This window comes from Microchirus variegatus (assembly GCF_963457635.1).
Source record: "Microchirus variegatus genome assembly, chromosome: 22".
Classification (NCBI taxonomy): Eukaryota; Metazoa; Chordata; class Actinopteri; order Pleuronectiformes; family Soleidae; genus Microchirus; species Microchirus variegatus.
The window spans coordinates 11,751,914-11,776,714 of record NC_139823.1 but is presented as its reverse complement, the minus strand read 5'-3'; the positions used below and the strand labels follow the sequence as shown (position 1 = coordinate 11,776,714).

Below are 24,801 nucleotides of genomic sequence, written 5' to 3'. Positions count from 1 at the left end.
TTTCTGCTACATAACCATATTCTAGTAATACAAAGAATGGATGTGTATGTAATGTATATCTGGGTCCATTTATCCACCTGTTTCTATCACTTTATATAAAAAAGCAACCCATACATCTTTCAGGTCAGCCTTCCATAGTTAAAATGAGAAACATCCAGGCTAGATTATAACCCCTCCAGTGTAGGAGGTCATGGGACACCTTCATAAGATACAGTTCTACAACTCCAGAGATCTCTCTACCTCTAGGAATGACTATTAGACATTGTGTTCATTATTCAGCTATTTGTTTACCTGTGACTGAATTTCGCATCAGAACTGCCTCAGACATTGGGCCCAGAATATGATTAGCTCAAGGGCTTGGACACAAAAGGCCCAAGTGCAGAGTCTGACAAATCAGCATGGAGCAAAGTGACAGTGGCATTTGTGACCTGAACCATGTCAGATTATCTTTTCAAAGGCATGCAAAGTGCCTCAGTGTTAACACAAATCCCAATAGCTTCTATTCTCTGTAAAACAAAGGCACCATTATCACATCTCAGCATTGACGGTTTCTCAAGCATGAATGTATAATTGTATCACCAGCTAATGACATCTTCTTATTCAAAGATCAGCTGTGGCTTATTTGTGTTGGGGAGTAAACACTGTCTCAATGTATTCTTGCATTAATCACAATATTTTGAGTGTGCTTCCCCTTTAGTATCACATTTTACAGAAGTTGGGGAACTGAGTTTTAAAGTTTCAAATGATTCTGCTTTGGTTGTCATGATCAAAACAATATACTGACACATTTCTCCTCAGCAAGCATCTGAAACGCCCATCCCATAATCCAATAGAATCCATTGTTATAAGAAATAATGAATGGCAACATCCAGTGTTTCAGAAACATTAGTTTGTAGGGAATAAATACAGAAAAAACACTTTATTCTCCTTTTATCGAGTACAACGTATATCTATCAACAGTTCAAATCACTGAAATTTGTTTGAAATGAGTTTGGAAACTAAAAGCATATAAAGCAGACCAATCCTTGCATACAGCATGTCAGCTTGGTAGTGTCTTAGGCACCTAATATGCATTAATACTCTCTCTACTAAACCTTTACATTTTGAATTTGCTGAGTGATTTCCCACAGTACACACCAAAGCACCTGCTGGGAAATATTCTAATTTATCGCTCTTTCTTTACCCGCGCTATGCACTTGTCTCTTTATTTGCAATCACAAACAAAGTCTCATTTCATCTGCCCTGTCTCTAAACACCCAGGCCCAAATGTACTGTAAACAATCTCGTAGTTTAAATGCCAATCTACTGCGCCCAACCTTTTCTCATCACAAGCCAGTCCTGTTCATCTTATCGTCTTTCGATTACAATTACAAACACTGATCCAGAAACCCAACAAGACAAGATAATGAATATAATGTTATCTGCAAATACTGGGGGATTTACATTGTATGGTTCATCATATCAGGTATAATATCCACTAGCATGTAAAGCTACATCATCACGTACTAATGCACACCAATAAAAATGTTTGACTTGGTGAAAATACTGCTTTGAGAAGTGTCTTGTTTTAGCCTTCATCTCATAAAATGATGCAGGTTACTACCACTTTTTATCAACTGTCGTTTATCACCTCTGTTCACGGCAGTTACTCTCTAAAAAAATCAGTCGAAGAAAAGAAGAGTGGAACACCCTGAAAGAGATATAAAGAGCGGAGAGCAGGTGAAAGGAGTATAGACCAAAACATACTGCAACCAAACAGCCTGACAGCTAGATTTCTGAGCAGCAACCTTCACCGGAAACGGTGTTTTCAGCACTTCAGCACTTGCACTTTTTCCATATGCTAAGATATGCCATATTAAACAGCTGCCATTCCCAAGATGCTGTGGTGATGGGTGAGGTGTCCAAGTGTTGCATACTGCGGGTAAAATTCAACTTTAAAGACAGTGGCTTACCAGCAAACTTCCACATTGCGAATCACACAATCACACAGTGCAATCATACATTTGCATACAGGTGCGACAGACTTTGTACTGGCAGGGATTGGTGTGTATGTGTGAGTGTGTCGGCTGCTTACCTGAAGTGGGGGACTTGCTTCTCTCCATGTCAATGGACTGCTGGTTGTCAGAGAGTTCAGTAAGGCCTGCCGCAGCCAATGGCAGCCAAGAGGAGGAAGAAGTAAGAAGGCACACAGCCCGTCATATTAAATCAACTTCTTTTTAAGTCACACACACGTAACAGCAGTCAGCTCGGTCGATGTCCGCCACACAGAGTCACGAGAGAGGTATTTAAAGAGCACTTTAGCAGCAATTTGCCATTTATTTATAAATTCATTATATGAAAGGGATCATTTGCGTGAGGGAAATGACCCAGAAGTTACGTGTGTTCTGCAAATTCAATTAACATATATATCAGCTGGCATTCTGAATTACTAACAAGAAGTCGCTGTGCTCATAATTACATTACAGAGTGCAAATCTCGTGATAATGTGGCTAACACGACCAAAACACAAAACACGACAAACAGATCTGACCATGCACTAAGCACAGGCCAAAAAAAAAAATGCTCATGTTTCAACTTCTTCTTGTGGGGCATTAAAGCTGTGTTCATTTTGGCTTTGTTAAAAGCCTCACTGAGTTATCAAAGTTGCAAAGCTCACAGCTCTTCAGCCAAAGTTTCAAGCTACAATTTCTGGCCATGATGACTGATGCAATAAACAAGAATAAGATTTATTATAATTGCCAAAGTATATAAATATATTATATGCCCAGTGGATGAACAAGGCTTTATGAACCCCACCAACTATTCTTTACCTAAAATGTATTCTTTATAACTGCCCTTTCTTAAGCGACTCAAAGGAGTGGTTCTCCCTCGGCAAAGGACTTACTTCTGGACATGACTGGAATAGGTGGTTTTGTTTTATATGGAAAAGCACAGATACGCCAGACCAAAAACAACCTCTTTCATTCCATTCATCTCTTTGGTTTGTCCCTTTTGCTTTTTCGTCCACTCCACTCCATCCCTTCCCAATCGCTATAGCAACCGTCTCTATCTTCTCTGTTGTCCTAGTACTGTATGTTCCACCAAAAACACTGCCCCATCCCTCCCACCCACGCCCACACCCACACTCACACACAGAACACCCCAGCCTTTAGGTAGGCCTGACTTACTCTGATAGGATGTACGGATCCTTTTCTTTGAATCTGAATAAAAGTTAGACAGGCCACGCATGCATAACTCTGTCAGGCAGGCCCGCATGCCCACACCACCAGCCACAGAGTCACCAAAGGTGGAAGGAGGGAGGAGGAGGAGGAGGAGGAGGAGGAGGAAGAGGTGTTGGTGGTGGAAAGAAGGAAGGAGAAGCGTGGAATAAAGCAAGAGGTATTCAGTAGAAGAAAAGAAAGAAACAATGAGAGATGTGAAATTAGGTAAGAGAGGAAGGGTGGATGTGGGGAATAAGTTATAGCATGTTAGGATGTAGGGAAGGGAAGTGGAGGAAAGGGGGGGGGGGGTAGGGAAGAGAGAAGAACACACAGGCTTAGAGTAGAAAAGAAAGTGAGAGCAAGCAGCAACCAAGTTAGCGTCAGGGGAAGACAGAGAAGAAGTAACCACTAGTCCTGCAAACCCTGCTAAAGCTGATGCCATTGGTCATTTGCACAGGAAACAGTATCATTACTTACAAAGTGGCATCAAAAACATCCTTCACACTGGTTTTCATTTTGTTCATCTGCTTTTTGGACATGGACTTGCTGTCCGAACATGTGCAGGATATTATTAATAATGTATTACACTGCAACTAGAGAAAAACACCCATGAAATGAAGGCACTGCATTTGAGTGATATGTTTTATATACTACAGAATGCACGTTACACATGTGAGATGATAACAGCTAAAAATGTTGGGAGGTCAGAAAGAAAACTATTTTCTCACAAGTTGGAAAATTACAAATATAGAAAAGGCCACTAACTGAAACATGGATTAGACACTGCTGTGTTTTTCACTTGGCCTTTTACTTCATCTGTATTTTAAGTTTTGTCTTGCATAAGATACATATATAAATATATTGACCTGAGCATAGCAAGTGATCAGGATCATAACAGTGGCACCCAGGGTTGAGAAAAAGGGCACAAATGACTTTTTCTTTTCTTTTTTTTAATCTTCCCTCTTGTCTAAAAATTGATCTTAAAGAGCAAACACAGAATGACTTTCAGGAAAGCGGAGGTTGTGAACAATAAACGATGTGAAAGTCAATAAAGCCACTTATGCAACAGCGAAATGTTGGCTATAAAACTCAGAGGCATCCATCCTTCAAACTAAAGTAGCATACTTTTAACAAATCCTGAGTGCCTATGAGGCATTTTCAGGTACACATGAGAACATCTCAGTACTTCAAATTTCTTAAAAAGCCTTAGAAATGCATAATATTACATAACTGAAGCTGTTCTTTCCTTAAGTTTACATTGTATTTCTGTGTAGCAGGTTTGGATATCTTTACAGCACATAAAGTAAGTATAAATGAGTGGCTGTCTTCAGTGACCGTCGCTAGACAAAATTAGTAGCAGAAAAAAGGGAGGCAGGGGTCAGGAAATACAACAAGACCTCTGTGGCTTTTCACTACAGATTTACTGTATGCTCAAGCAAGACTAAGAACAGAAAGGACAGAGAAATAAAATGGCAACATGCATAATAATGCCGACATGGAATGACACGCAGTCTGTTTACATGCACTTAAATGCTCAATATCATAGTGCAGATATGTGACAGGCAACCTGGTGTGAGCGTTTTGCTGAATGTGTTTGACGTTTGTATGTCAGAGTGAGAGAGCGAAACAGAGCAAAGAGAAAAGAAACTAAGAAACTGAGACCTTTTGGAAGAACACGGTAGATTATTTTCCTTTTAATTCTCTTCAGTTCCCTATTTTTTTTATTTTTGCTGATATTTCATTTGAAAATGAATTCATTCTATATCAAAAATAAAATAATAATAATAATAAACGCCTGCATTTCAAACATCAGTGTATATGACAAAAGTAAAGGCTCGGTTCCAAATAGCAGCCTCTTATGGAATAATATATTCATGTGTCCTTTGTATTGTATTCACAGTGGAGGATTCAGATCAAACTTTACAAAAAAAAAAAGATAAAATGTGCTTCTTAAACTTGAGTGGCAACTTTTTTAGAAAGAAACTTCACACTGCTGGCCAGAACTTAGACTATTAAGGTAATTTATAGATATATACTGTATATATTGTATATAAGTTTTTTGTATGTACAGCAAATTTTTGTGTGAGCACACTACGAGAGAATAATAAATAATAATATTTAATAATAAAGTACAACTTCGACATAGTCGAAGATTGTGTCCGACTGCTATACTTGAGTAAATGTGCTTAGTAGCTTTTCATCAACTCTGATTGAGTTAAGGGCTTGAGAGAAGTGGTATTGATCAATTATACGGGGAATGTAATTTAATCACCCTCCTCATTGATTTCACATGAGATAGGTCAGATTTGCCTGATTGATCATTCCAGCCTCAGATGGAAGAAGAGATACAGAGGAGGCAGATGAGAAGAGCAGGAAGAAGAGACATAGATGAAAATAGAGAGGACAGGAGAGAAGAAAATATGTCATAACAGTAAGATACAGAAGTCTGGATGTAATGCCGACATCTATGGCACATTTCTGTGTGGATGCACACTGAGCGTTAGCTGTGCGCATGCATGTGAGTGGCAGGGTGTCAGAGGTGTGTGCATGTGTGTGTGTGTGTGCTACCTGAGGTGGACTGTCTATTCCTGCGAGGAGAGCGAGTAAGGCGCTGGTAGGGGTCGGCGGCTCCGTACAGATCCAGTGCTGACATGCACAACAGGATGGTTTTCTGCAAGTAGTCCACCACCACTAGGCCACTGCAGTTCCCAAACGCCAAACTGGACACACACAAAGGAAAGGATCTTTATTGTCATTATACAACCAAAACAAAATGAGGAGGTCAGATGGAGGGTTGATCAGAGCCGCTGCAACAGAGCTCGCCGCCACAATAGACCGACGTGACCCAATGTGTCTAATATTCATACATGTTTTGAGGGTGGGAGGAAACCGGAGAGCTCGTGCACAGACGGAAATGTGGTTAACATTTGCTATGTTTGGCAGATTATCTTTTTTTGACATGAAGGATTCATTACATAGCACAATTAAACACTGCGTGAGCTCAGCTGTCATATTTTCATGTAATTACTTTGCCTCACATGGAAGTGTCTTTATCTCACAATGCTCATGCTGCTGTTTTGGAATATTAGCATTAGATTTCCGAATAAGCCTCGCTGCCACCTGTTACCTCTCTCTCTCTGCTCAAGAGCCTCTGGCTTACACGGTGAAGGAAAAACTTGTTAGCAGTGATTTTTCTATTTATACGTGTGTTAAAGATGTTCCAGTTGACCGTTCACTGAACACAACATGACAGTCTTCACAACAAATGTCTCTGTCAGTGGCCTTTCAACATAGCAATCAGAAAAAAATGAAATAAATGAAGCAAAAGTATTTGTATTGCGGTCACATGGTGAGATTGTTCAGTTAGGAAGAAATACCAGGTGAATGAACAGGGCTATTGGTAATGTCGTCTTATGAAGACAATAAACATGCATTCGAGTGAAAACAAACCAGTGGATAAACCTTGATATTTGCCCCCCTTCTAGTGTAGAGTAAGTGACCTTTATCCCTGTGTTGGTCAAAAGAGACAACGAAGGAGACAGTAACCATGGAAACTTGCTTAAGTTTGCTGGTACTCACACCTGTACAACTCCACACAACGAATACAAAAAAGGGGAAACTCCTGGTAAGAAACTGTTGTGAGATGTGAAATGCTAAACTGACATGGACCCTCCTTAACTACAAAGTGGTTCTCCACAGACAGTAGGTGTGACCCGGCCTGAAGAATTACAGGGAATAACAGTAACTATAAACGTTTCCTCTTGCTCCTAACTGATATAAATTATAGGGACAGGGACAGAGAAGCTTATATGTGCAGATGTAAATACAAAACATGTTTGAAAGAATCCCACTGCCTAATTTCAAACAGTGACCTTCTAACAGAACTATCAAGTGTCCATAATCAATATCAGCAAGATAAGAACAAATAGGCACACGGATAAAAAGATAAATGAGCTAACAGACAAAGTGCCAGGCATCTGCCGACTTACAGGCCATAGGCAGAGTTGATGTCCAGAGTGGTGATCTGTTGTGGAGGCTCTCCATCTACCCAGAGCAGCTGGATAACTAGCTCTGCCTGGTAGCCTGGGGGGACTCGAACCACACGATCCTTCACCCTGAAAAAGAAAACAGAGCAGAGATTAAAGTACTGCTGTGACATGTAGTAAAAAGTCTAATTTCCAATCAAACATGTGTCCCTCTATCAGTCAAACCCGTTGGGTAAAAACTGCACAAATATACAATTGAGTGCAGACAAGAAAATCTGCCATAAATGTGCATGTGCCATGATATAAATGTACAAACAAAGAAAAAAAACAATGCATGGAGTCAACAAATATCTGATGGTGGCATCAGAAGAGGCTACCTGTAACATATCCTCCCTGACACATAAGACAGGACACTAAAACCATGTTGAGGGGTAATTATTTATTACACTGTCTGTCCGTTCTCAGGACACTGAATCACCCTGGCCCCCTAAAGGACCTTCTTGATGCAACTGAAGCTCTGGTGTGGATAGAGAGTTCTTACTTGAGGCAGGGGATGCTGTCTTTGTTACCCTCTGGTGTTCCACTGCTGGGGCTGGCTGGGTATTGGTGATGGGGTTGGGGTGTGTGTGAGCCCGGCTCTGGGAAGCAGGGATTGTTTTCATTCTCCGACGGAGTAATGACATCTTCCGATTCACACTGCAGGCGTACGTCAAGTGACTGAAGACAACACAGATACGGATATGGGGAACTTATTTGTAATGTCTATCAATAGCCATCAGCAACCACAACCATTTACTTAAAACTATAGTGAGTTGAAGACTAAAAACAAATATCTGTTCCATTCAAAATATTGTCAAATGAGTCACTGTACATAAACACTCCTGCAGTAGGGAGGAGGACTTAACATACAAAGGATGTGTCTGATTTCACTCACCACTATCTGTGTGTTGGCATCGTATTTGCTGAATCGATACAGAATGATGTGAGCCGAGATGCCGACCACGCAGAAAATGCGACTTTGAGGGCACCAGCTGACCATCTGGACTGCAAAAGGATCTTCTTCCACAAAGTCAGCTGCCCGGCCCTCAGCAGGCTTTGGTTTTTCAAACACTTTGGAGGTCTTCAGCTTATACAGCATCTGCAGTGTGACTGTGTTACAGATATTTTGTAAATGGTTAGCAAATTGTGAAAAAAGTGCAGGACTTCTCTCCTTTATTCACACACAACTTTAAGAACAAAGTGCATAACGTCCATGTTTTGAAAATGGATGAGTCATCTCTTAACGTAGCCATTATCCCGCTGTAAACCGTAGTCAAGTCAAGTCAAGTCAAGTTTATTTATAAAGCACATTTAAAAACAACCTCAGTTGAACCAAAGTGCTGCACAGTTATTTGAATACAATATAATCACACACAATATGATAATAAATAAAAACAATAAAGGAATAGAAAGAGCTTAGTTTAAAACAAAAACTAAAATTAGAATTAAAAACAAATAAAATAAAAGTAAAAATAAAATAAATAAAATAGGAAAGCCAAGGATTCTCGTCTAGCTGGGACTGAACGCCAGGGTAAAAAGATAGGTTTTTAGTAGTGTTTTAAAGTGTTCAACAGACTGTGCAGCTCTAACCTGGAAAGGTAGGCTGTTCCACAGCTTGGGGGCCGCCACTAAGAAGGCTCTGTCCCCACGAGTAGAGAGTCTGGACCGAGGTACTGCCAGAAGCAGCTGGTTTGTTGACCTAAGTGCTCTGGAGGTACTGTGAGGCTGTACGAGCTCTGATAAGTACAATGGTACCAGACCATTCAAACACTTAAAAACAATTAATAAAACCTTGAACTGGATCCTAAAATGAACAGGCAGCCAGTGCAAAGATGCAAGGACAGGACTGATGTGATCACGCCGTTTCTTTCGAGTCAGCAGGCGGGCAGCTGCGTTTTGGACCACCTGTAAACGGCGCAGTGCTGACTGGTCGAGACCAACAAACAAGGAGTTGCAGTAGTCTAACCGTGAAGTAATAAAAGTGTGAATGACTTTCTCGAGATCATTCCTGGGGAGATAAGCCTTTACTTTTGCTAATAATCTTAGCTGGAAGAAGCTTGTTTTCACAATGGAGCTGATCTGTTTCTCGAACCTAAAGTCACTGTCCAAAATAACACCAAGGTTCCTTGCATATGGGTGACAGTAAGGCTTCAGGGTGCCTATGGCACTGTCATAGCCATCTAAAAGGTTTTGTTGCCTGAATAAAATAATCTCAGTTTTATTTTTGTTCATGGAGAGAAAATTCACCTCCATCCAAGATTTAATGTCATTGAGGCAGTCTAATAAGACCTGGACAGAGGCTTGGTCATTTGTTTTTAAGGGCATATAGATTTGTACATCATCTGTTAGGTAGTAACCTAACATGCGAAAGGGAAAGATGAGTGGAGGCGTCCTCCAGTTGTAACAATCATGAGTCTCACCATTAAATGTCACTAATTCACAACTGGATTTCAACTGAGGGTCAGTTAAGGTTAGAGTTATGTTGGGATAAACTATCATTAAAAAACACTTAACAGAAAATTAATGCCAGCAATTCAAGTAAATGTCACCCACACAACCGCATCATATCATGAAAAAAAAAAACACAATGACATGCTTTTTATGATGTACACATCTGTGAATGTGACCGTGAGCAAATCTGAAATGACTCGCCATTGAACAAAAATGTTTTTGATTCAAGTGCTGTGTAAGAAAAGCTTGAGTAGAACAGAATGTATCACTTTCATAAAGATAAAAGCAAATGACAAGATTAGAGCGTGGACTTACTTGCAGATGCATCCCAAAATTTAATAGAGCCGTCAGCATGTCTGGACAAAGACAAATAATAATGGTCTTTGTTCTTTTGGGCAGAGAGTGGGTAATAAAAGCTGAGAGCAACATGTCCTGTTCTCACCCTGTGATGATGATTTCTGGGTACGTGTGGGAGCCTAATGTCCATGTTCCTCCACTGATGGGCCACTCCTGACATGGTTACAGATACAGTGTAAATTACTTTGAAAACCCAATCACATCAGCTTTTCTTTTTATCCCCACTGGGTGTTGATTAAATTTCATTTTATGCCAAAATATTAAATAATGAGTGTATTTTTTGGCTTTGCAACAGCTTTAAAACATAATAATGCATGGGTAGATGACAACCCACATGTCAACAAATACATGAAAGCATTCATTTGTTTCAGTTTAGTATTCTTAAGAGGCTAGACGTAGTGAACATTGCATTTTAACCCTTGAATCATGCTCAGATATGTTGACAAAAATGAATTTCAGCCTCACACTGTGATTCCTCATTTCTACCTTTTGGCTGTATCCAGTTTTCTTGTGTTTAGCTCCTATAGAATAGAGGACAGGGATAATGTCGGGGGGACAGTCTGCAAAGTAGGCTGTGCAGGTCACTGGAGACTCATGGACGTCCATGGGATAAGGGTTCTCAAAGACAGGAAAGCTGCAAGAAGACAACAGAAAACATTTGTGTCCCAGAACAAAATAATACTTTGCATCTACTTCATCATAAACGGTTAAATTTCACTTATATTCTTTCTTCCTCTCGTCTTTTCTCTCCTAAAACCAAACCTTGGTGGTATGGCATGATAGTTTACAACATAAAAACAAAAACATGCTCTGCAGCTGTGAGGAAAATATGGCTGAGCTACTACAAATCTAGTCCAGTCTACAAAGTATAATACAATATTATTTATTCCTTCATCAATGATCATCATGATTTGGAGCCTGGGGAAACTAGGTATAAATTGTCAAATCTATACCCTCAAGGTTGAGGCCACTGACTGCTCTACAATAAACAATTTAAATGCAATTAGCAGCTAATTAGTGAGCTGACAATGTCAACAATACGGACATGTTTTGACTAGATTAAGACTGATCAGGAGATATTTATATCTTACTGCTTTAATTAAGTAACCTGATTAACTAGGTAACCCAATTTATAGGTAAGTGCTTTGCTGCTATGCAGATGTATTCCCCAGACATAGATGTTAATGAGTCAAAACTGCACCTTTATCTTCGCTCATTTAAAGTTACTTTAACTAAGGTAGTAGCTTTTGGAACCTCAAAGGAAAGCTATAATATGACAGGATTTGGTTTATGGATGAACATTAAATGTTAGATTTTTACCCCTGTCATGCCCCATTATCTCAGGTAAAAATGAAGTGGTGTGTTTAATGTGTACATTGTACACTATGTGAAACACATACTTGCTCTGTGTCAGATCCACCACAATTAAGTCCTTCTCCAGGAGAACCACCACTGCATAAGGCTCCTGGACCTCTGTAAGATACAAAGCCAAACTGAAAAGGACAAAGCTTCATTCACAGTTACACCAATTACAACCAAAAACTCTAGAGATATTTCAAGTCCAAAGTTTCTGCCTTTCATACAGCCCTAATTTTTAAGTTTGACAACTCTGTGTGATAGTATTATGAATTCATTTTATATTTGGTATTATTTCTTAAAGTTACTGCCTGTGTGTTTGCTTTTCGTCTCCATTTATTTCCTTTTTCTGATGGTGTGTGCTGCTGGCTAAAAATGGCTTCTGGATTTCATCTCACCCACACATCCATTACTTATCCTCCAATCGAAATCATAAGTCACTGCAGTACTCACAGACCAATTCAACCACCACTTACCTGCCAGATGGTCGATCACCCTGTGGTAGTGAACACAGTGGCGAAGCTATTTGTCTTTTTTTGTCTATTTTTGAAAGATTTAGTTCCTCATCTCTCCACCTGTATTTAACACTGTTATGCCCCCGGTTTTCCCTGTTTGCCTCTTGTTAGGAGTAGTACCAGCATGCACAATTATTTTTGTCAAATCCTTTCATGATTTTTTTTGTATCAAACCTTTGTGTTTCAATAACAACTCAAGCCTCTGCTCTTGTGTCCTGTCTTTTTTACCAATCCTTACAGATTGTACTGATTAAATCTGAAGCTCAAAACTAAACAAATCACGTTGCTGTTTTTTCCCAGAATTTGACATTCCCAGAATCCTTAATCCTTTTGTTAGTGAAAAATATCCGTCCTCCAATACATCATCTTCCTCTATGTTACTGCGAAAGCAGCAAAGCAGATTAAGAGGCTGACGTGTCAACCAAGTTAAACCCAGAGAATATACTGTAGGACTACTTTTTCAACAATTTTAAACTGGCACATACCATTGTTGTAGGGAGTATCGCAGAGCACCATGAACTCTACAATGGGATAGTCCATCTCAAGCACAGTGATGGCTTTGCCGTGCATGATGGTTAATGTTGGTCGTCGCCCTGCCTTGTCATACGAAAGTCCCCCAGAGAAGACAACAAAAGGCTCACTGTAAAGAGGGAGAACAGTTTTCTTTAGCTCTGTATGTGTGTGTGTGTGTGCATATTTGAGAACATTTAGAAGAAAGACACAAAGGTAACTCGTCATTCATAACATATTTCCCCTGGAAGGATTCATGACACCTGAAGTAAACAGAAATGAGCTGGTGCTGCATTAAAAAAAAAAAAAAGTTCACAAACTATAATTATAAAATAGTTACTTTGCCAAAAACACAACTGCATTTTGCTTCTATGACAGGCTTGTTATGATCACCAGCTGGGGGAACTTAAGTAGCATTCTCATTATTCCAGAAGTTGGTGAATTAACCACAGGATAAAGCATAACTTCTAGTAAATCATCTATTGATCTAAAAACACACACACCTGTTCCTTGAGGTCTTATACTCCACTTTGAGTATGGGTTTACATGACTCCTTCCTCCCATCCTTCTGTATTTTACCTGAAACCAACAGAGATACAGCGTTATCTCATCATGCACACAATTCCATAAAAACACAAATCATAAGACACCAGACTAACTTTCTTCACTGTGTAATAATTGGATTTACTAAATCACGAGGACCAGAGCAAAAACTGCCCAAGTCTATGGTCATTTTTCATTTCAAGTCATTTTATTTAGCTTAACGGCTTCTCAGCTTTATTTAATAGACCACTACACCACTTTACTCCTCCCCGAAGCTGTAATACTAAAGTAGTAATTATGACTAACAGTGTCTCATTATAAAACTGACCATGAAATACTCAAACAAAACAAATTCAATTTGAAAAAAAAAAAAATTACCCTTTCCAGTTCTATTCAGGGAATGGTGGAGTGGCAGACCAACAGCAGAGTTAAAGCCAGTTATTTTTCAGCTGCTTCCCTTCATGAAATGCTTTGACATAAAAAGAAGTCTCTCAGCTGGAAGTTTTACTTCATGGACCTGGTGTTCAGAACAAAAGCCCAGCACTTTGACAACTGACAATGTCATTTTGAATTGTGGGGCTTTTTATGGCTTTTACAAAAGGGAAATGCAGTCATTTCAAATATACATCCTCGTGTCAGATCCTGTAGCATTAAATGAATGAATGAAACACATGTCCTTAAAAACTCCACTGACTGTGCATGAAGCAGTGATGCTGTATCGATCCATTACAGTATATGCTGCATCAACAGCACTGCATCAACTTCAATCAGAAGTAAACATGATCAAAGATAAGGACCCTTTTGTGGGGAGTTTGCATGTTCTCTCAGTTTTCTCCCAGTTCCCCAATTTCCTTTAAATTGACTGTAGGTGTGAGTGTGAGAATGAATGGTTGTTTGCCTCTGTGTGGCCCTGTGATGGACTGACGACCTGTCCAGGGTGTACCTGCCTTTCACCCTATGTCAGCTGGGATTGGCACCAGTGGCTGTGCAACCCTTATGTGGAGGATAAAGCGGTAGAAGATGAACGAATGAATGAATGAATGTATATTAAAATAAATATATAATATAAATAAATATTTTTACAAAATGCCACATAGTTTCTCTCCTACAATAGAAAACAAAGATAAAACACAAACTTTCATGTTATCCCCCTGCAAATGTGTTACTATATATGCACGGTCTATACACTAGGACCTAATTTGAATGGTACATTTCCTTCTCAATTACAAGTAAAGCTATTCTTCCTTCAAAAGCCTGGAAAATTTAATCAATCAACGAAAACCAAAACGGCAATGTCTTTAAGAGCATATAATTCACAAAAGTAATGAGGGGCTAGAAGAATGCTGCTGCTAATGACTCTGCTGTGGCTTTGTCATTGTTGTTATTGTAATATGCAAAGGTAATCCAATTATTTTATGTTGCTGGTGAAAAGCTCCGACAGCAGGTTGGACAGCAAGCAACAACTGAACACAGTCACTGACAGCCGCATACAGCATCAAGTCATGAACAAAACAAATAAAACAATGCCAAAATGTGAGCATGAAGGCTTTTAAAGTGCAGGTGGGTGTCATTATGTGGTGTTTGGCTTGCACTATCCTGCCCAAAATTACTAGAATAAAGGGAGGGTTTCATTCTGAGGAGATGACATGCACTGGTGTATGGAGCACTGGAAAACTAAACTGGAGTAAATAATTACTTCACCAGAAAATCACTTTAAGAAGTTAAAGTCTCATAGTATGTATAATTTGATCCTTGGTTCACAAAAATGTATAATATTTATTTAGGAAATATAGTGGAGTGAAAGGAAAAGTTGTCAGAAATACAAATTAAGTACAAATGCAATCCAAAAATAAGTACAATAAATTACAGTTGTTACAGTGATTCACCTCTACACATGGTCAACTCTATTTCCTTTCTCGTTAATCTGTCACATAAACAATCTGTCTGTATTTAACCATGATCTTTAGAACCTGCTGTGCTGCCCTCAACATTCACCGCCCGCACACTTCCCTCTTGCCACGGTGTTTTGTGATGTCGTCTATGATCCCAGTTTACAAGTAAGTCACAGTGAGGAGGTATTCATCACCAGATATCTGACAACACGAGAGTGAAATACACAAACCACACCAGAGTGGGGGAAGAAATAGAGGCAAGGATAAGTCAGAGGAGGAGTATATATAGGATTAGAAGTGGAATGAAAATCGCTCAACCCCGAATTCTCACCTGAAAAGCCAGATTTGCTTTGTCATGCCCTCTAAATGTGCAGACACTTGGCAGTGATCTTGTTTTCAATAATATGGAGCTGTTGGCTCCACACAGCCAGTTGCATTTGCCAATAAACCTTTGATAACCATGAGTAGGTCCAAAGAAAGTGATGTCACGACCAACATTTATAATATACACTACGATAAATCCCAGTGGGACAAATCCTGAGTCAGTTTATAAAAAATATATTTTTCTCATAAAGAAATCACCTCTGAAATGTGTTTGCACACCATCGTACTCACACTGTTGAGTGGTGTGTTACTCTATTTCCCCTCTAAAGCTCTATTTTTCTGTTTGAAAAGTAACCAATAGACATTTTCATTTCCATGTTCCATGTATGATGCAAGCCAGAAAGCTAGTTGAGGTGCTGTGCTGGATTCCAATATCCAGAAGACATGCCTCACACACGCTACCTCTCAATTTGGTGGGCTACTTAAGCTACAAAAATGTCCAATCGCTCACCACTGCCCGGTTCTGGTGTTGCTGCTCGTGCATTAAGCCCCAACTCCCCCCCAGCATCCACCTGCAGGCTCCTACTGGGGGTATAAGATGCTTGCTCATCCCTCCTCGATATGACAATGCAAACATATCCGTGGGCAGTGATTAAGTCGGAGCTTGGACGCCAAAACGAAGTCATTGGTATTCTGATGCAATAAACATTGTAACATTCAAAGCGTGGGTTGTCCGACTGAACTGTGTATTGTAAGGTAACAGCCCAAGGACCGAGTACTCCCTTCTTTAAAATGAATTCCCTGTCACAAAATAAAAAAAAGTGTGTATCTCACCATGAGGGAATGTGACCTGGAATGGCTTGGTGGTGTTTCTGAGGTTCCACAGCGTCAGGCTGCCGTCGGAGTGACTGCACATGAACTGTTTCCCTTCATGATGCCAGCTGACTGAGTGGATGGCCTGGATCAATAGCACAGAGGGAGAAGACGAGCATGATCAATGTCAAAGTAATACGGAATCTACTTCTTTTTATTTTCAAACAAAGAGTGATTTTTAATTCGTATCATCAACAGATCTGTGTTTCAGGAAGAACCTTGAAGCCCATTTCACAGCATGCAGCACAAACTGACAATGCATCCTTTGGTATTTGATAGCCTGCTTATGCAACTTTCACATCTATAACTCTATCATGTGAGGGTGTGATGTGTGAGTGAAAACACCTCAGCTCTGTAGATGAAGTGAAATGTCATGTCCATATCAACAAATTACAGATATTGTACTCTGTTGCTGAGCATTCGCTGCATGCCCAGATGGTGTCTTTTGAAGTCGTCCATCTTTCTCCCACATGATCTGTCAAATAACCCGGTGTCCACTTGTCTGATTATTTAAACATGCCAACGCGCTGGTGAACCTTTGATCCACTCTTTGTTGTTTCAAAGACTCTTCACACCAAAATCCATCACTGTCACTGCCAGGAGGGACAACTCAGGCAACATTGAGATGTCAGCGTGGGGTAAGTTATGTCATTTGGCCAAAGGTATATTCCCTATTACAAATAACAAATGAGTATATATTTGATGCAGTGACTTTGAAGAAAATAAAGTGTTTTAAAGTATTAACAGATCCAAAATAGAAAAGGGAAATAATGTTAAATATGTAATGTTAATGATATAAAAGAATAGAATCAGTAAGACTAGTAGGAGTAGCTGAAATTCAGCACTTTCAGGACTTCCACTCTTCCGTTTAAGAGACTTAAGAGAGCGGTGTATTTTATTTGTACACCAACCTACGCTGGAGGTGATGCACATGAGACCACCTTAATGAATGTGAGCAGGATATGACTCTTAACGGGAGATGGGACAGGAGATGAGAAACGGCAGCGGATGTCGAGGATCAGTGCTGTGAAGCGAAACTGTCCATGGGGCAAATTGGGTTTGAGGCCACAGAGGGTGCTAAAAGAAACAGATTAAATAAGAGCGATATGTGTTTGACAGTGGTGTTTGTGTATCGTTCTGTGTATGAAATTATGTAATATTGCAAAAAAGAGTCATCGTAATATGGTAAAGTTACGTGTATTCCAGTAGTTAGTCTTTTATAGCTGTCTTGTTGAGTTGAATTGTGTGTGCTTTATAATGAGAAGAGGCATTTGCTGATGTTCATCCTACCTGTAATTACTCCAATTGCTCCAAAGGTTTTTAGTCTCTCAGAAGTGCAGCACTTATGGTGGATTATTTATAATGTATAAATCAGGAGCTATGTGTCAGCCATACACTGAGAAAACATTTGAATGCTTTTACCATGAATACACAATGCCACACGCTGTCAATAACCCATCTAAGAGCACAAACATACAAACAAAACATCCAAAGAGAGACTTTTATTTAAGGTTACACTGTTAACTGTGTCAAATGACAACAGACGGTGCATTCTTCACCTGTTTCAGTTCACAGTGCTGTGTAAGCTGTCAGACGCAGCCCTGCAGTGATATGACTGTTATGAGCATGCCTCAGTCCCCCAATTACTGTGAGTTCTTCAAACAGCAGTAATTGGTTGTCAGGAAAACAGGCAGCAAAATACAGCACTTGAAGACAAAAAGCTGCCTTGTTAAAAAATAAGAAAAGTTGATGCTGATAAAAGAAGGGAGACTGTATCACTTGTCTCGGACACTTAAAACACTTTGAGAACAAAAGGCTAATTTCTGTTTTGGAGTAGTGGAAGTGATGGATGAGAGGATAAGGTGAAGGCCCTGAAATGAGAGAGCATGGGAGAGCAACTTTTCCCTTAAACTGATTTATGCATCTATCACTCCCATATCTCAGTTCTCTGCTGTTTCAACAATGACTAAATGCAGGGCACAGAGGATTTGACATTTGAGTAGGACGGTTTTGTCATTAACTACAGGCCCTGAGCAGCAGAATTTAAGTGTAAAAGATGGAGACATTTTATGGCTACACAGTGGCACTCACCTCATCATAGTAGATTCTGAAGTCGGCCTTCTTGCCCCGGAGGTCCCATTGTACGATGGTCCCACTCTCAAACCCTATAAGCAACTTCAGAGTGGAGTGCGACAAGGAATCGAAAATAAAGAAATGATGAGTTATTCGCCAACAGTAATGCAACTGCACTCATTTCTGTAATGTAAGGGAACTATTTTGCTGGTGGCACTCCATAAATACTTTCCCCACTTCTCCTCCTCCCTCTTTATGACTTCTATTCAGACATGGTTGTGTCTGATGGCAAAGTTTCTTTGCTAGAGTTTTATAGTTCATCACGACTGGAAGGTTTAACTCCTAATCAGTGTGTTATTTTTTTTAGCACCTGCATGACTCTGCTTTCTGCCATCACTAACAATACATCTACATCAACTGTATACTGACAGTTATAGTTATTGATTTATTGATTTTAAATTACACAAGCATAGACATACAGTTCATGCACATGCTTATCTTATTTTTTCGTGAGTCACTTTTATGGCTAATCTGGAGCAGATGTAGCAGAAATTGAGAAAATGTAATGTCATTAAGTCATATTTCTAGTCATCTAAACACGTATATACGTATATAATGACGCCTTTTTATTTGCAACCTGTATACAATTACCAGTATATACACGGTCTATTCCACCTAGAGTCTGCAATGTCGGTAAAAAACATCCACATTGATTCATTTTTGTGTGGAATTACCAAGTGTGAGATTTATTCAAACAACAGGTTGCAACCTCATGTTTTATATATGAAATTCTCCACCTACAGTCAGACCTGTTTTTCAATTATGCCCAGTAAGACTGTGTAACGATGAGCTACACTGCCAGCATTATTTAAAACAGCAGTTATCTTAGCTTCTGTGTATTTTATTGTGGAGTGTAGAATAAAACATTTAATTTTTTTAAGCATGAATGTCTATTCCCTGCTGTCGGAGCAGTCATAATTAGGAAGGCGGCACTGTTGGCTCTTTATTTACCTAACATGAATTAATTTTAACAAGAAAAAGAAGCAAAGGCTTTGAGAAATAAAAACAAGTATAAAATCCTTTTGTGTCTATCCCAAGTCGTTCAGGTTAGAAACGTTATCATTTTTATGCCGTCTTTTTATTTGTCGGTGTATGACTACAGCTGTAAACTCTTGTCTCGTCTTTATGTCTTCACCGCTTGTCAAGTCTGGTTTAATCGAGAGGCAGAGAAAATCCACGGGGGAAAAAAATCAATATGCTCTTCAATGGCCCCTCTTTTACAGCAACCTTCGCTTGCCACTTTCCTCACCAATGTGACTGCAGCATGACCCTGAAAAACCCTCCTGTCCTCAAAACATATTACCTGAAGGTCCCGAACAGTTCATATCTTTAATGCGTATACGTGGAAACCTCGAGGGTAAGAGGAAAAAGAACAGGAGAGTAACAACAGAGAGAGAGAGAGACGTTTCTGCCAGAGTCAAAAAGAAAAGCTCTGAAAGTATGAGGTGGGCAACTAGAGGATAGAAAAGGATAAATGATAGAAAGACAGAAAGAAGCCAAAAAGGAAGAAAGGATGAAAATGCAGTGAGCAGTGGGAGGTTGGAGGACAGACATGTAAGTGATGAAAAAAGGCAGAGATTAAACAAAGGCAAAGAAGTGGGAGGGGAGCTGATTGTGGTAAGGATAAGATGTGGTTCTTAAGGAGAAAAGGGAGCATCTTTTATCTGCCTCCTCACCTTGCCTTCATCCTTTGGGCTGTCACTCAAGTGAACCACGGGTCCTGGATGAGTTTTAGTTGAACTGTGATGAGAGAGAAGAGAGATGAAAAACACTCAGTTTAAAAAATAGAAAAAAAATGCTGTGGAGACAACGAGAAATTAGTAATTTCACAGTTTCACTCTGTTCAGACTAAAGTGTAAACTGACATGCTGCCATGACATTTTCAGGCACTGTATAGAAGAAAATACTGTACATTGACATTATTTACTGCTTTCAGCAGGAAGCGGCAACATCCAACCCTTACAGCATTTATGTAACCTTTAATTTACTAGGGAAGTGATTTCTTTTTTCTCTTTCAAACCTAAACCTCAGTTTGCATTATTTCCAAGTATATACTTGGAGAACATAAGAGCTGCACAAAGAGGAAACTCAGTCTCCCTGCTTTACATTACCATGAAGCATCAACCCCAACTCTTGCTCTTATTCAAAACCTTATTCAACCTCCAGATAATGTCTCCACGATTATTTTGATGGTACATCAGCTCAAAACAGGGTATAATATGGCACCTCTGTCAGAGTCTGAGCAGGTCTGCATCGCCTGCCTTGGCACTATGGAACCTCTTGTTTCAGGTTGGCTGGTAAATTCTGTGCTTGTCATCTATATCTAGAGCATTTGAGCTTGCTGTGTGTCAGGCTGTGTTATTGAGGTCCTCTTGTCCTCTCATCCATCTCGTTCATAAATAAAAGTGATTCAAACAATGCGCACACAATGAGCAAGAGGTTATATAAGCCTAGTTGAAAACATGAGCCACGCAAAGTGAAGCACGGTCATTCTTTTGTCAGTTTTTAGGTTCATTTTCATCTCTAATATACTGAAATAAAACAATGCAATATTGAATAAAATGCTATAACACGCTACTGAAGATATGGGTGTTTTTACATTAGCAAATCCTATATTGTGTTCCTTTAAGAATAGTTTAGAGAACATGTTTATTTCACTACATTTAGGTCATCTTGTATTATTTTATATATAATACAAAAAGAATCAAAACATGAATAGAGACATGAATCGGTGATTAGATTAGTTCACAGATGTTTGAAAATAACTCCACCTTCAACTACATACAGCATCACTGCACTGTGCATATCAATGCGTCAATTAGTATAATACAATACAAACAACACAATATGCAGTATTCCCACTGTACTTGTTTTTATTTTTGTACATTTATTGAAGTAAAATGGAAGAAAACCACTTCCAGGACTCCCTGGAAGAAGAGATATTGTATCTCAGTGGGACCTTCCTGGCTAAATAAAGGATACATTAAATACAAAATAAAATGCATGCACTTGAAACTGAATATCTCCATACTGCAGAATTGCCCTATTTACATAAGTAAATCTTCTGTGAACTTCTTTCATCACAGGAAAACATAGTATACAGCTGGATTTATACTTTATGTGACTGTAATACAATCAGACAGCCACAACATCTGTCAGTTTGGGATTAAGAAAAATCTGACAGACACAGAAAGCAAGAGATATGACAGCAGCGTAGGTTTCCAAGGACCATCTCTACTTGGTCACCAGCTCACTACACCGTGGCATCCACAATCACAGCGTTACGGCAGAAATGTGAGCTGATCTGGGAAGCTGCACGTTTAAGTGTGACTGACACTCAGATAGGGCAATTTGGTTATGCCTGCTGTCTGAGGGCGATAAAAAAACCAGCTCAATACCTTTTCTTTGCAGTCTATAAAGTAATAAGCAAACCATCTGCAACACATCTGTCTAGTCACTGAAGGGCCACAGTGAGAGGAAGCCATAAGCCAGTCTGGCTACACCAACCATTAAAAAACATGTCCATGACGATTTGACCAAAGATTGTACATCATACACTGACACACAGTATACAATGTTCATATGGTATAATAGCAAGATATAAGGTTGTTAGCTGAAAGAAGAGAAAATATTGGTTTTGGCTTAACACTGTGGGGATGAATATGTGAACTGATGGTGAGTTACTGACTGATTTAGTGACTCCTAATAAAGTCTGCCTTTCAGCTAGCAAGGCCAGTCTTTGAAAGGCACAAATAAAATCAAAATGCTTTGAGAACTATTTAATTCAGCCATGAATAGCTAGTCAATCAATATTTTCTGAAAAAGCTGTGAGGCCACTTGCGCTGAAGTGAATCCTTCCAATAAATCCTTAGTTCTTTCTGCCCTGTTTTTCTTTTTTTTGAAAGTTTCTCTTTCGATTGACTTCACCCTTGGTGGCTGTGTTTCTGTGAACCCCTTTAAGTGCACTGCCAACACATCTCAAATGATTACCGCCACCCACCAGGTTACTTTCATGTGATAATGCCAACACTACAGGAACAATTTCAATAGGCAAAACATACCATTTCATTTGAAACCAAATTGCATCACTTTAAATAGACAATAATATTGTAATAATATGTAATTTCTGCTGGTCAGGGTCTCTCTCTCTACATAGAACAAGCTGAAATGGTGCTATCCCTACTAATACACAATGTTAAAAGAAAGTTAGCCCATGGTTCTCCTAAACCAAACCAAAAACTAGGGTTAGAGAACGTTCCCACAGGCTTAGGCAGGAGCCTAATGCTCTGTGGTTTCCACACAGCGTTCCCCTTTGGTTGAATCACCTTTGGTGAGTTATATTTTTTAACCATATATTATTTGCAACCAAACACTAAACGTTCCATATCAACCTAGGGGGGAACCTTCAGGGAACACTCCCGCAACCAAAAGGTAATGTTCCCAGAACGTTCTGGGAAGCAAAAATTGTTAGCTGGGATAGCAATTCAAGGTTTTAGGGCAGCAAGCTTAATAGGATGATTCTGCTCCTTTTCAGATATGCAATGATATTTTTAAAAAGGCAGATTAATAAATCAGCTTCAAGGCTTCAACAACAGTACTCGTGCACTCATAATAATAATAATAATGATCATAATAATAATAAATCATCTCAAACATGAATGGAATCCAAAATCCCGGCCAAGATCCTTGACTTGAGCCCAAATAAATGCTGGCATATGCTACCGCTTTACAAATTAACATAAATCCAATCTTGTATCTAAGGGTGAAAATTAATGGAGGAAATAGACTAAAGAGCAATAACTAATGGAATGAGCAAAGGAATGTCAGCGGAAAATAGAAGACGAAGAGACAAAAGGAATGCTTTTGTTCTCCATTCAGTCATGACAACCAAGGCTGCAGATAATCACAAACACAAATGCAAAGAGACCTTAAGCTAAAGCAGGGCTGGGGGAGTCATGGCAACCTGTCACAGGCAAGAAGACAAAAATCAACAGGACACATGATGAAGTCAATGTGTGAGTCCATTATCAGTGGACACTTGAATAATAGCCTTTCGTTTTAACATAAATATACATTTGGTGTTTGTGGAGCTCAGAGAATATTGAGGCATTCAGTTTGCAGGAAAGAAAGAAAACAGGAAGATGAGAATGTTCATGTTTTGCAGCCAGCGAGCGGCATCACTTGTAGAATTATTTTTATGGGCTCTTTCACGAAACATCCATTCAGACCACAATGTTCCCACAATTCTTCTCACCCCTTGTAGAGAAGGCAATGACATTATATGCAACCAGCATCCTATATGTTTCTCTTTTGTTTTTATGGTTCCCTTGACTGCAAAAGTTAATATTATACCAACATATTAACATTTTGGCATCACATGGTGTCATACACTGAATTTATATGTTGTGTACAGTATATTATATTGTAACTATATTCCATACTTATTCACAACAATTTTTTAGGATGGTTTATTGTCAAAAATGCAAAATGCTACCGAGTATCAGGTATATACTTATAGGTAGCATTTTGCCATGCTGCAGTTTTGCCATGGCTGGACACATGGCTATAATCACTTTAAAAAATAGCTTAGACTTTGTAGCCTTGAAGTAAATATATAACGTTTAGGCAGGGGGCTCTATATCTTGTGCCGTCGAGTTTCAAAACCAACACAAATGGACCAACTAGCCAGAGTGTGCATTTCACACTTTGAAGAAGAAGTTTACTAAACAAGTGAGGAATAATGATTTCCTTCCTGGAAAATAAAGGCCACTGAAGTTCCCTGACGGACTTGGGAAAGCAAGGGGTGAGAGGAAGAGTCCTCCGTCTGCAGCCTCAAAAGCCAAATATATTGGCCATGCTTTGTTGCCAAAAGTGCATATTGTAGGAAAATCTATATACATTTCTGCAGAGGTTGGCCATGTGTCCTGATTCGCAGCAACGTAAACACAGAGGTGTTACATCTTGTTCCAGACACATTTGCAAATGTATAGTGTTATCTGACAGACATGGATGCTGTTGCCTTTTCTGGTGTCACACTGGTTGTGCATTTGCAATTGAAATTAACTTATTCATTTCATACAAAAAACAAACAAGATGTTGGCAAAAGTTTCTTTCTTTATGTTCCAATCGAAATGGCCAAACATGCCAAATGTGATTACGGTAGAGGAGATGCCAGGCGTTAACATCATTCTGTTCATCAGAGGGATCCATGAACTGCAGCAGAGTGTGCACTGGGCTGGTGTGTTTCCCAATTCCCTCTTGCATCTCATTTTTTTTTATATCTCATTTTGGAATGAATATCCTTGAGATTAAATTGTGCATTAAATATGTGGCAAAGCTATTTGAATTTCAATGAGATTCCAACCCTCATGTTTGGGAACAGTGTTCCCGATTCAACTGTTTATACCACAAAAACAAAAGAAATGATTTTCAAGAAGGCATACTTCAGGCCCAGTGTTCAATTAAAGTATTGGTGGATGGCAAACATACTAACACTGCGGTGACAAAAATGCACACACATACACATACCAAATATGAATCACACACAATTTGTACACAGTGGGAGAATGGGTAAGGATCACTGAGTGAGCAAACTCATTCCCCCACTAAAATAAATATTAAA

At 39.3% G+C, this 24,801-nt stretch overlaps 1 protein-coding gene across 1 annotated transcript in view; it reads right to left on the bottom strand.

The window, feature by feature from the left end:
* stxbp5l (syntaxin binding protein 5L) overlaps positions 1-24,801 on the bottom strand; it is a gene marked incomplete at both ends in the record, with an annotated part of 105,765 nt that overhangs the window by 21,216 nt on the left and 59,748 nt on the right. The window contains 15 exons of the mRNA XM_083908921.1: positions 2,075-2,140; positions 3,168-3,236; positions 5,769-5,920; positions 7,190-7,315; positions 7,728-7,903; positions 8,121-8,335; positions 9,992-10,032; positions 10,119-10,186; positions 10,520-10,667; positions 11,434-11,506; positions 12,390-12,544; positions 12,918-12,993; positions 16,008-16,131; positions 18,138-18,221; positions 19,856-19,919. Of these exons, the coding sequence (XP_083765047.1) occupies positions 2,075-2,140; positions 3,168-3,236; positions 5,769-5,920; positions 7,190-7,315; positions 7,728-7,903; positions 8,121-8,335; positions 9,992-10,032; positions 10,119-10,186; positions 10,520-10,667; positions 11,434-11,506; positions 12,390-12,544; positions 12,918-12,993; positions 16,008-16,131; positions 18,138-18,221; positions 19,856-19,919 (1,637 nt within the window). The remainder of the gene's footprint in view (positions 1-2,074; positions 2,141-3,167; positions 3,237-5,768; positions 5,921-7,189; positions 7,316-7,727; positions 7,904-8,120; positions 8,336-9,991; positions 10,033-10,118; positions 10,187-10,519; positions 10,668-11,433; positions 11,507-12,389; positions 12,545-12,917; positions 12,994-16,007; positions 16,132-18,137; positions 18,222-19,855; positions 19,920-24,801) is intronic.